Consider the following 12,387-nt stretch of genomic DNA (forward strand, 5'->3'; position numbering starts at 1 on the left):
GTCTGGTTCTCCAAATCATACTAGGCTAAAATATGATTGAGTAGTTATGGTTTGGTCTGTTGTGTGCTGCCCTGATTTTATTAAACTAGGACTACATAATTGTGAAGGGAGCTTCCGGTCTTCTGAGTAACATACAGAGAACTGAAATACAAAAATTAGCAGTATGTGGGATCAAGATATATAATTTTATTTTACACTTCATTAAAATGTAAATACAGTTATTTTGATTACTCCCCACATTAAATAATTTCCTCTTTCAGACACATTAAAAATTATTATTTGGGGACAATTTTAAGAGGGGGTACTTTATCTAGGGCTATTAGATGTCAAATGCAGGCTTGGAGCTTCAGGTTATACATCTGTGTTCTTAGCCCAAAAGACTCATTTTCTTTAAAATTTCTGGATAGTAATTTCCATTTCCCCATACTATATAAATCAAAGCTGAATCATCTCTGAAAGCCTACAAGCAAATGCAGAATATTACATATATTATTCAACAAAATAATTTCTCAGCCAAGTTCAACTCACACCTTTGCCCCAGAAGGAAGCAAAAACAAACAAACAAACCTGAGCAATGGTTGTTAACTCATAGGCAGCAAAAGGCCACCAAATGTCACCCCATCGAAGGCAAAAAGACTCATGTGTTTAAAAATGTCAGTGGTTTATTAGGAAATTATGGCTCTTGGCCACTTCTGCATAAAACACCTTGAATCAACACCAGCTACTGATTGAGAAACAGGAGATGCCAGGAACACAGAATTATGGCCTGGTTCCGTCATTAAAAGACACCCACCCACACACAAATCAAAACTCCAGAATCTTCTAGCTCTTCCAGCATTGCATAAAAATCCTCTGGAAGAATTGAGCACACAATTGAGCATCTTAGCCTTCCCAATTCTACTGCATTTTTGCAGTATGAGATGCACCATTGCAAGTGGTAATGTTTAATAGGACAATGGGTTCCAAATTTAGGGATAATATGCAGACAATTGGGATACAACTTCTGTCCAGTATGGAGACTGAAGAAGATGCTCTCTGAATGGTTAAGGTGCCCCTCCCCACTCCATTCATCCAAGCAGATCTTCAAGGCAATTCCAGTGCAGGTGCTGACAACTGTAATGTTATGTGGGATGGAAGCAAGCAGTTCGTAACAGATGAAGTGTCCCATGCAGCAGCTCCCAGTTCAGTCATTTTGCTTTTCTTGAACAAAGGCATTTGGTTTCTGAGCAAAAGTCTCTGCAACCAGCAATGGGAAAACCAGGGAAGCATCAGCATAAACCTGTTAGGAGAAGAACAGGATAGCTGGGACTACTGATCCCTCTCCAAAATATTCATTTGATAAAATGCATTCCGTCAGGCTGGTTATGATGGCAGTCATGGAAGTCATGTCCCATCCATGCCCGTACCACAATCTCTCAGTCCTTTCTTGCCCTGCACATACCTTGATAGGCTTGGCATCCATGCGGATCTTTCCCCAGGACACTGCCTCGTCAGGCCGAGCTCCTGAATCTGAACCATCAAACTCCTGTGCGGTGTTGATGTATACAGAAAAGTCAGCTCCATTTCTCTGGGAAACCAAAAAAACCCAGTGACCTCAGGGATACAAGGCTCAGCTGACTCAGTGACAACTGAAGATCTGCTCAGCATAGCCCTGATATCCTTAATAACTCCCAAGACAGTATGCATGAATAAGTGCTTTAGACCAACTTCAACAAATGGTTCTTAGACACAATAATTATTTAGCATAATATTCTCCATTCTGACAGAAGAAACATCAAGATTCCCTACAGAAGTCCTTCCAAGCCCTACTAAATAGGACAGTGTACTGTAAATGAGAATGACCAAGGACTGACCTTAATTCAGCATGCAGGGCATGAACTCATAGCATGGGCTCTTCCTAATTATCCAGAATTACCAGGACCTCAACTGGAAACTCCAGTTTTGTGGTGATGCCCTCTCAGTTGAACAATTAAAAGTTATTCATTCAGCCACTAGGCTTCTCTGTGGGACTACCCAATGTATGAATGTTTACCTTCCGCACTCTTGTCAGGTGTCATGGATTAATCTATTGCTTTTAAATATTTATATTCTGTTTCATTGCTGCAACCATTTTGTTAAAATTAAAGGAAGTGTGGGATGCCAAGTAACACCACAACAAGACATCTACGTATTGGTTTTGTTTAAACAAATGTTTATCTCACACCATAGGCTCTCCCTTCCAACTCAATCCTGCCCATGTGCCTCTACTACACACCAAGCTCCCTCACCATCAGATTTGCATTTGCAATGTGATGCTTAACGAGGCCTCCACCCAAGATGATCATTCCTGTCTTCCGAGCAAAGATGGCCTGGGTGTTAATGAGCCTCAGGTCTATAAGAGACATGACAAGAGAGGGTATGAGGGAAGTGCTGCAAATACATCACATAATTTGAACAATAAACCAACCGTTGCTGGTTTTCAGCATACAGCATCCACGAACCTCGGCTTCAGTGCAAGAACTGCAGTGGAAGATTATACAATCCAGTCAGATTGGCACATGTATGTCAAAATTACTCTTCCACACGTTGGAAAGGTTGTAAAAGGTAAAAAAGGTCATTCTTCTTTCATTTGTGGTGATCATGCAATAAAGCTATACTCTTTTGGCATAATTGTTTGGGGGAGATAAGAACCATTACTAAAGAATGAATTGAATGGTCCTCCAAAGTTAGGGTTATTGCATTTATTTACAGGACCTAACACAAAGCCTGAAAGTAAGGAACTTGTTATCTATTTAATTTTAGCAGCTAAAATTATAATTGCCCAACATTGGAAAACTCTAGATAATATAACAATTGAGATGTGGATTAACAAGGCCTCTTCAACTGCCACATTAAAAAAAAATAGCAATGTTAAAATTATGAGGTATCAGAGGCAGGAACCACAATTCTATCAAATTTGGATGGATTTTATGATTTGCCTCAATAGCAATAGAGCATAATACAGTAATACTTTACATCCTGTTTAAAGTAAATTTCTACATATACAGTACCTGTCTCCTTACTTAGTTTTTAGTAGATTTTTTTTTTTTTTGTATTTTTCAATATTTTTTTTCCTCTGTGCATCTTGGGATTAATGTTAATTTAGTTACTTGCTTTTTGTTAATCATGGTTCAATATTATTTAATAACTAAAAAAAAGCATACAGCATCAGCTCATAACCCACTAGCTGCCTTTTTGTCCTAAAGCAGAAGTTGCAAGTAGATTTCAGAAGATTACTGAGGAGTCAACTCATGTTGCAAATATCTCGATTCACCTTCTATGATGTCCAGCACAAGACCTGGTTTCTTATAAGAATGGAAGAAAATCATGTCTCCCAGGGATCCATCCGTTAGTGCTGGGCTCAATACAGGAATGTTATTCTGTTGAGAAAATATAAATAGCATGGTTAACAGAAGCTAGAGACACTACATTATTTTATGCATTAAATATTTATTTTTCTTTGTTTGGAGTCCAATTTTAAAACAGGCTCTAATGGTGGGGGAAAAAACACGCTATCCACTGGGAAATGAATGGGACACCAGTACCAGCAAAAGAGAGGGCTATGTGCAAGATGATATCCATCCATCCATCCATCTATTTATCTACAGTATCTATCATCTTAGGGTCTATCTATGTAAATATAAGATAGACCCTAAGATGATCAGAGATTAGGAAAAAAAAGACATCCCAAGAACACTTATTCACAAAGAAGTGAGATAATGAATTAAATATAAATTCCTTTATCAGCCTACCTTTTGTGCCCAATAATAGACTGATTCTGGATTGTTGATTTCCTTGCCAAGCCGAGCAATGAGCTTTGATGGAGTCCATTTCATACCCTGAAAGGCAGGGAGGATCAAAGTATGGCTAGACAAGGGTTTGCTCTCCACAGATGGGTATGGGAAAAAAATTAAGCATAAGGACAGGGCTATGCTGTCTTAATGTGAGATGTTTCAAAGATAAAAAATAACTGAACCTAATGAACAAAAATATAGATCACAGAGTTAGGATTTAATCTTATTAGGATTTGGCTTCGATGTTACATTACCCTCCACCTCTGAGAATGTTACAATTTTCTGTCCTGGGAGATGAAGGCAGAACCCAAAGATTCAAAATTGGCACACACATTTTGCAATTACCATACAGAACAACAACAACAAAAACAGGTAGAAACTAGACCTGCATTTCTCAACCTTAGCAACTTTAAGATAGGTGAACTTCTACTCCCAGAGTTCCCCAGCCATTACAGCACAGCTGGCTGGGGAATTTTGAGAACTGAAGTCCCCCTATCTTAAAGTGGCCAAGGTTGAGAAACGCTGACCTAGACTTTCCACCTTTAACATTACAGCTCTCACCTCTGTGTCCTGTTCTGTCACCATCTGGTCCAGGATTGGCATTAGCCAGTCCTCAAACTTGCAGTAATTGTCATTGGGCACCAAGAGATTCCCAATCCTGGAGGAGGGGAGAAGATAGCTAGGGACCTCTACGACCTCAACTTGCATTGCTTTTCTACACACGATTCATACAGCCAAATTACCTTCTCACTACTAAACATGAAATAACTTGGATCATTATATGGCAGAAAACCTGAAACTGATACATCTCCTCAGTCACAAAAATAATAATAATAAAAAATATTGATTCCTGATGGGGTCAAACCATCCTTCGACACTACCAAAGGAAGTACCTGTTAATCCCATTTTGCCGTAGTTCTTTCCCTTGCAAGCTAAAGTCTCCGATGTAGGTGGGTGCCAAGCATTTGATCAGATCTTCCTCCACACCACCTGCTGTGGTCACTAAAATGTCTACCTATGGGGGGAAAAATGTAGCATTCAACAAAGGATTCAAAAAAGTTTGTTAGACATTAACATTCTTGAAATTAAAGCCCTGTGAAGGATTAATTTGGTTCGGGTTTGTCATCAATCACACAGCATTCATGTCTGATTATCTCCTTCCCACAAATCAGAGTGATTGAGAAAATGAGTCTGTGAGTTCTAGTCCCACCTTAGGCATGAAAGCTGGCTGGGTGACCTTGGGCCAGTCACTCTCTCTCGCCCAACTCACCTCACAGGGTTGTTGTTGTGGGGAAAATAGGAGGAGGGAGGAATATTAGGTATGTTCTCCACTTTGAGTAATTTGTAAAAATAATAAAGGCAGGATAGAAGATAAATAAATTAATTTTAAAAAGTTCTTTCCAGACCTTGTATGCTCATGCAGTGACCATATCCAAATGCCAGCGAAATGTGTGTCATAACACTCTAAAATGCTCATAATTCTCCTTTCTGCAATACCTTCTTCCTTTTTTACCACAGAAACTCTCACAATTAGAAATCAAAGGCAGAAACACATTTCTGAGTCAGGCCATACCATGTTATGTTGCACCAGATAACGGATGGTCTCACGAACACCTGAGCTGATGAGGTTGGAAGTGAAACCCAAGAAAATTGTACAACCAGTCAGGCGGCGAGAACAAGGATTCAAGTCAGCATGATTTCCTTCATCCTCACCTAATGGCGTCAGCTTTGCTTCTATCTGCAACATAGAGCCCAATTATCTGAATCAAGTTCAGCCCAGAGGCAGATGTATTTTAGAGCTTATATAAAGAAGGCCAAACAAAACAAACAGATCTTGTTTAAAAACAACAACAAATGTTCTGACTGATCTTTTAAGCCACTTATAATTGTAGAACAAATGGGACAAAGTAGCAGGGAACAAGCACATTTGATTAAAAAAATGTGTTATCTCCAGATAATTTGAAATGCAAGGTGACATGAGGGGAAAAATGTAATCTGCAACTACTGAATATTCAATAGCTTATGGGAGAGTACCTTCCTGATAGTGATGAATATCTTACTTGCTCAGAATTATATCTTACTTTCCTTGCCAAAAATCTAAGCCCTGTTGTTAAGAAAAGTTAAAATAAAGAAGTGTCAGAGATAATGTGGCTTAGTTTATGGGTAAAAAGTAGTTTAGTTTTAACATATGTCTAGAAAATAAGAAAACGTTTGCAAATTTGAAGTCTGTAGCAGTCAAAGCAGGATCTGAACACAGAAGAAAACATGTGAGGGACAGAGGTTTTTTTGAGACTAAGTTATCTGGCAAAGATAAAAGAACGATAACTGCATGTAGCTTTTATTTGTCCTTGCTAGCTGTGCTTTACAAGAGATGCCTTTGCAATGGAGATTGTTATTGAAGGCCAGGTAGTGTGTCCTAACTTAGAGCGAAGTACCATGCTGAGACAATGAGTAGGTCTCTAGTGTTTATTGAAGACTCAGAAGGTAAGAATTCTGCCAAACTGAAAGAGTGTGGGAAACCCACACAGATAAATCCAAAAGTCAAGGTGGGTCTGCTCTGAGTTTGAAAGACAGTTCAAAGCCTCTAAACTATGCATGCGTTTTCCCCCCTGGATAGGGGCCCCTTCCTGCTCACCATCAGTACTCATGACATAGTGTGTGATCAAGCTCATGAAAACAATAGTCTTGTTCAAGGCTTGAAGAGGTAGACAAAAAGTGAAAGCAGAAGCTACCAGCATAAAAAGGGTCCTTGGGAGAGCCACAACTTTGAGGTGATTCCATCCAAAGTGAATCTTCTTCATTCCCTCAGCCTCATCATATTACAGATTGCCCATCAAAGTTCAGACCATAATTGACCTTAACCAGTTCAATTCTATTAAGTAATTATGAGATAATAAGATTCAAGTTCATCATAGCATAACAATAAATAATATTTCCTATTTCTGCAGAGTCATTTTTGGAATTGGGTGGCCCAGAAATTGGAGAAACAAATAAAATTGGCTTTTATGTTCATTTTGTGAATTGTCAATAAATATTGTGTGCAGAGTATTACCAAAAAGCTGAGTGTACTTGAGTCTGAATTCCTACTATCCAACTGCATCTTAACATAGACAAGAAAAGGGTAATGTGAGCATGTGAGCAAATAAAAGACACATCATATAGACAAGAATTTATATTTGCCAAAGTATAGCTACAGTTACGTGATACAATCATTAAGCACATTAAGGGATGGAATCCACAATCCTTTCCATCTGATCTACTGTTCCTTTTCCCCATAAGGAATCATTCTGGCCACTCACCATACGATTGACCTCATTCACAGCCTGTCCAAAACTGGTAGCCTGGAAACCAGTAGTGAGATAAGATTGAAGCAAGGCATGATAGTCTAATCCATAGTCGAAGTCATAGCCATGTACAGTTAGACTCCCTTTAGGAAGTTCTGTGCTGGCCTTTAGTACAGCAGCTACTGCTCCAGCAGGTAAGGCACCAGTCACATTCTCCATCAGGAGGACAGTGAAGTGGTTTGTAGTCTAGAAAAATAAAGTCACAAATGAGATTTGTGTCTAATATATTTTCTGCCATGTGACTATTATTACAGAATCACGGATCCACACTTCTTAGATTTCTGTGCCCGTACAGGTTGATTTTCCCAAGTAAGAAAACAATAGTTTGATTGTAGACATTTCATTCCCTGACTAGGTAACATCATCAGCACTGTTGATGTTACCTAGTCAGGTAATGAAACATCTCTAATCAAACAACCAAGCTTAGAGAACACCAAGGACTACACAGTTCATCCCTGAGCTAAATATATCCTCTTCTGTTGGTACAATAGTTTGGGTCATTTCCCATTCATTCCCCATTTTCTGGATGGCCAATTCCATATAAACAATGATGATGAACTTGCATTAGCAGTTCAATTCAGTGACCGATTTCTCTCCAAGCAATTCTGGATAATGACCTGTGTAATCCCCCGCACCCACCCACCCACCACCATCCTCATATAATTTTGCTTCAGTAACCACTAGGAGCCTGGCAAATTGGTACAGTGATAACCTGGAATAAACTGTGAAACAGTAGCCAAATTTAACTAAAGTTACGTTTAACCACTTTCCCAGAAAAGCGGCACCTAGAGACAGAAAGACATTTCTGAGAAGGACCACACTATCAACCATATGAAGGGGGGAATAAAATAAAAGAAGTCTAGGATTATAGACTTGTTTATGTTTACTTTTATGCTACTTTAAGCAACTCATGGCAATAACATACATAGAATATCAACAAGTGAATCATAACAGCAGTGTGAGCAATTCTGAGGACTGCTGGGAGTTGAACATCTGGACACCCTATCTTTGCTCTACCACTCCAGATTACCCCGGAGATACAACTTTGCAAATATTCCTGTTCAGGCATTGGAGGTCTATGGTCATTTTCTACTTGCTGAGTCTTTACAATGGGAAAGTAGTGTTGCTTAGAGCTCCTGGGGACTTCCAGGTTCAGGTCCCCAATCCCATAGCCAGAGGCATCTAAGTGTGTGTGTGAAACAATGAAAGCAGTGTTGCACTGATGCAATGCAAGTCCCCCCCCTCCTTCTGTATGTGCATTGTGAGGTCACACACATACGGAAGGGGCAGCGCTTGTGTCATGATGGCACGACCCTGCTTTTGTCATGCCTCTAGGGAAGAGCTCAGGAGAAGACTTTGAGACAGGGACTTCTGGGTCGATCTACCTAATAGGGAGGCCGTTGAAGGCAGGCAGGCAGGCATCAAACGAGAGGACCAACCCCATCCTACAGGTCCCAATGAGCTCCCGTGGGCAATCAATGCAATGCAATGCAATGCATAGGTGGGAAATCCTTGCCCCCCCACACCTGAAACCTCTTTTTCCAATACCGGAGCGTCCAGATCTCTCCCACTCTCCTGCCCCTTACCTGGAACCCGAAGGAGCACTGTCCAGTCCCCTAATCGCTTCGAGGGCAGCTCCGGAGGGAGCGGGGGGGGGGGGCAGGCAGGAGGCTCTTCTCGACCGGTCCGACGAGTTCTGCCAGCTCCGGGGCCAAGGGAACGCTCCCCTGGACGTCGGCGAGGCAGGGCAACCCCCGGACCACCCCGCGCTAGCGACGGCCAGCCAACAGAGAGCCACCCCGAGCGCCCGGCGGCTTTACTCGGCAGCCAGCGACAGAGAAACTCTACCGGTTCCACTCGCTCCGCCCCGCTCTCAGCGGGGAAGGAGAGAACTTCCGCCAGGAGGCGGTGCCCTTCTTCCTCTCGAAGAGCTGAAGCAGGAAGTAGGCTTCGAGACGGGCGGAAGTCGGGGAAGGTTGACGCGTGCGCGGGTAGAGCGGGTCCTCTTCGGGGTAGTTTTCGACTGGAAGCACCTGTCTTTCTACGAACTCGTATTTTTCCAAAAGGATTATCAAAGGATGTCGTGAAGGCTGGGAACTGGCGCAGCATCTGAGTCTAGGTCATTGTTTCTCGAACTTGGCAACTTTAAGACGTGTGGACTTCACTTCCCAGAACTCCACACGTTTTGAAGTTGCCAAGTTTGAGAAACACTGGAGAACTTAAACTAGAAGGGGCACAGTTCTGGCACCCAGTAGATACGAGAGGCTGTCCTCCGAAAATTTCCAACCTCTAAGCCCGTATTGGCTGGGGACGATAGGAGCTGTGCATCAACACTTCTGGAGGGCCCAAGTGGGAATTGCCAGAACCTTACGTGCTCTGGGATACATTTCTACTAGAAGGACAAACAGTTGACTCACCTGTGAGACTTCACTTGCCAATATTGTGCATTTTTTCTACAGAAGTCATCCCTGAATTTTCTCTTTTTAAAGCCTGTCTCTTGTAAAATGAGTTCATGAACCAGATGCAAAATCCTTTTCAGTAACACTGGTGAGATTGGGAACATGTCCTGAAGTCCTTCTGTGTGATGCACATCTTAGGAAAAAGAAAGTCTCTTCGACTCCTTATAATGCATGGTCAAATTCATGTTTTGTTTTGTTTTTTGGCAATACTGTGGAGGCAGTTCATCACTGCCTTCTTCCAGGGTTGTTTGTTTCTGTTTTGTTTTCTTTGCTTTTCAAACTTCTAGCTTTCCTGGTTGTTTCTGATTGAAGCGCTAACCAGATCCAATCCATTATGATCAATCAAGGCCAGGCTGGTGCTGCTGCCCAGCTGAATGAGGGAAAGCAAAGTGGCCATAATGCCCCATATTTGCTGCGGGCAAATTATGTTCCTGTAAGAAAAAGGGTTATTCATGTTGAAAATGTGACAGAGATGTTAAGAACTTCAGTAGGAGCCTTGCCAAGATTTTTTTTTTAAAAGATAATTATGGGGTCAATTTTTATAGGGATGGCTGCATCTAGGAAGGAGTGCTACAGTCTTTTTCTCTCCCCCTTTTTGTCCCTGGTGCTCTCTTTCTCTCTGTGTATGGCAGTGTTAGAGTTAAACCATTATGATCTCTGTAAGCATTTACCCCTCTTACACTGCTTTACTTTTTATTTCAGAACCACACATCTTAATAATATGTTAGTGTCAGCACTGAGTTTGGTTCTAGGAAGGGTGAAAGAAGGATTTGGGAAGAGGATATCCTCCTTTTCTTGTTGTTTTTGTGTCTGTGAGGAGTATTCTGTGGTCCAGCTTAGGTCATAGCACTGATCAAACCCTGGCTGATCTTGAAAGTTAAGCAGGGTTAGAACAAAAAAATACTAGGATAGACTTGGGAGTCAAAAATACTTCCAGGAAAAATGCAAAGCACTTCTTCTGGTTGTGGAAGAAAACTACATGGACCAGGAATGGAGATCAGCTTGAGGGATTCTTTACCTCTATCCCCATGTAGATCTATGACAATACTAGACCTGTGACTTGTTAGGTCACCATTTCAGATATATTCCTTACCAGATTCCTCAATTCCTTCAACAATGGCAGAACTTCTAATGTACTTCCTTAACTGGAAAAGTTCTTAAAAATTCAGGGAGATATTCAGAGATGTATCTGCTTTGAAAGTAGCCAATGCTGAACTGTATAGCCCAGTCAAACATTAGGAGTTGACCACAGGAAATGTTTTATGACATTTTGTATTATGTCATAAAATGTTTCATGGTAATTTTTATGTCATAAAATGTTTTATAAAATTTGCCAAATTTCAATTCCGCAGGAGTCATGGGCCCCAGATTTTGGACACATTCCAAACATTAGCCCATTTGAAGTACCTTGGTTCAAAAATTGTTGCCCTATGATGCACCGGTTAAAGGTTACACACAGATGCACATGAGAGTTTTAGTAGTATATAGATTCTACTGCCTACACCAGGTTAGGAACAGCAGTGGCAAGTAGAGCCAGGATAACATTTGAGATTTAACCAGATGGAACCACAATAGATCTATTAAAACTGTTGATTCCATAAGAATTAACCTAGCATAAATTTATTGGGGGATTTGGGGCCTGTCCGTCTTAATTCTGCCTTCTCATAGAGTTGTTGTAAAATGAGAGGGAGGGTCTCATGTATATCATACTCAGCTCCCTGAAATAAAAAAGGCAGGGTATGAATAGAAGAGAATATAAATAGGATCTGATAGGGAGATGTATCAGTCACCTGGGGTACAGTGTCATCTCTTTCTCTTTCATCTTATGAATATCACCAGGAATTTGAATTAACTTTCTGAAAGTTTACCAGTTTAGATCTTCCTCCTTCCCTCCCTCTCTCTTGTTTCCTCCTAATGGGAAATGTAAGGTGGGGAGAGTAGAGCCTGATAGCATTTAAGGTGCTTAGTAATATCATGTAACCAACAAGCTTTAAAAGCTGATCTTTTGGTTTTTGTTCTGTTATTGCTAATGGATGTAAAATGCCTTCATTGGAGCAGAAGTAAGCCTATGATGCTCTTTGCAAGAAGGTGGTATGGAAAGATAGTAGAACCAACACAGTTATACTGAAACACTTCTATAAAACAGTATATATTTCTATACAAAGGAAACCATTTGTGCTTAAGCAAACTAATGCGTAGAGCAATTGTATAGTATTAACTTCCAACTAAATAATTCAAGTAATGTCCAGTAAAGCAGGCTAGTATCATTGCTGAAACTTTTATCAGCTAGAATTTGATAATGACAGCGATAGCATTGAGTCATGTTTGTTTATCCATTGTTTATTGACTAAAGCACAGCGGTTAGGCTCACATAACAGAGACTTATTTTTGAAGCAGTAAAGAAATATAAAGTATGCATACTAAGCCATGATCTGCAGGACTAGAGACCAAGGTGGCTGGTTTCACATACTGTGCTATGCTGAAATCAAACCACATTAAGATTTAATGTGTGGCGAAAGCCAATATATATAGCTTCTCCTCTTGATCCCAATCTTATCCCTGTTGAAAAACGATTCCCTTGAAAGAGGTTGTGATGAAGAAAGAAACTTTTTTTATTATTTGAACCAAAGAATTTGGCTCCTACAGTTTTAACTCCCTCCAGTTTGCTTGTTTTAGAAAAAAAAATGCAGCGGTCTTTGATTCATTCTGGTGGCTGTTCTTAATATTTGACTTAAAAATATGTGATGATGGAACATGCAGCCATCAATAATT

The 12,387-nt window shown here is 40.6% G+C and overlaps 1 protein-coding gene across 1 annotated transcript; it reads right to left on the reverse strand.

Annotated features, from left to right (window-relative positions):
• Nucleotides 1–642: 642 nt before the first annotated feature.
• On the reverse strand, nucleotides 643–8,963 carry DHPS (deoxyhypusine synthase). Its single transcript, XM_063304662.1, has 10 exons — nucleotides 8,743–8,963; nucleotides 7,112–7,342; nucleotides 5,386–5,550; nucleotides 4,706–4,827; nucleotides 4,374–4,470; nucleotides 3,771–3,857; nucleotides 3,293–3,398; nucleotides 2,268–2,371; nucleotides 1,442–1,567; nucleotides 643–1,279 (listed from the first exon to the last, which is right to left on the reverse strand). Exons 2-10 carry the CDS (start codon nucleotides 7,313–7,315, stop codon nucleotides 1,184–1,186), a joined length of 1,107 nt encoding a protein of 368 aa, XP_063160732.1. The 5' UTR covers nucleotides 7,316–7,342; nucleotides 8,743–8,963; the 3' UTR covers nucleotides 643–1,183.
• Nucleotides 8,964–12,387: the final 3,424 nt, after the last annotated feature.

This window comes from Candoia aspera, chromosome 5 (genome assembly GCF_035149785.1).
Source record: "Candoia aspera isolate rCanAsp1 chromosome 5, rCanAsp1.hap2, whole genome shotgun sequence".
Classification (NCBI taxonomy): domain Eukaryota; kingdom Metazoa; phylum Chordata; class Lepidosauria; order Squamata; family Boidae; genus Candoia; species Candoia aspera.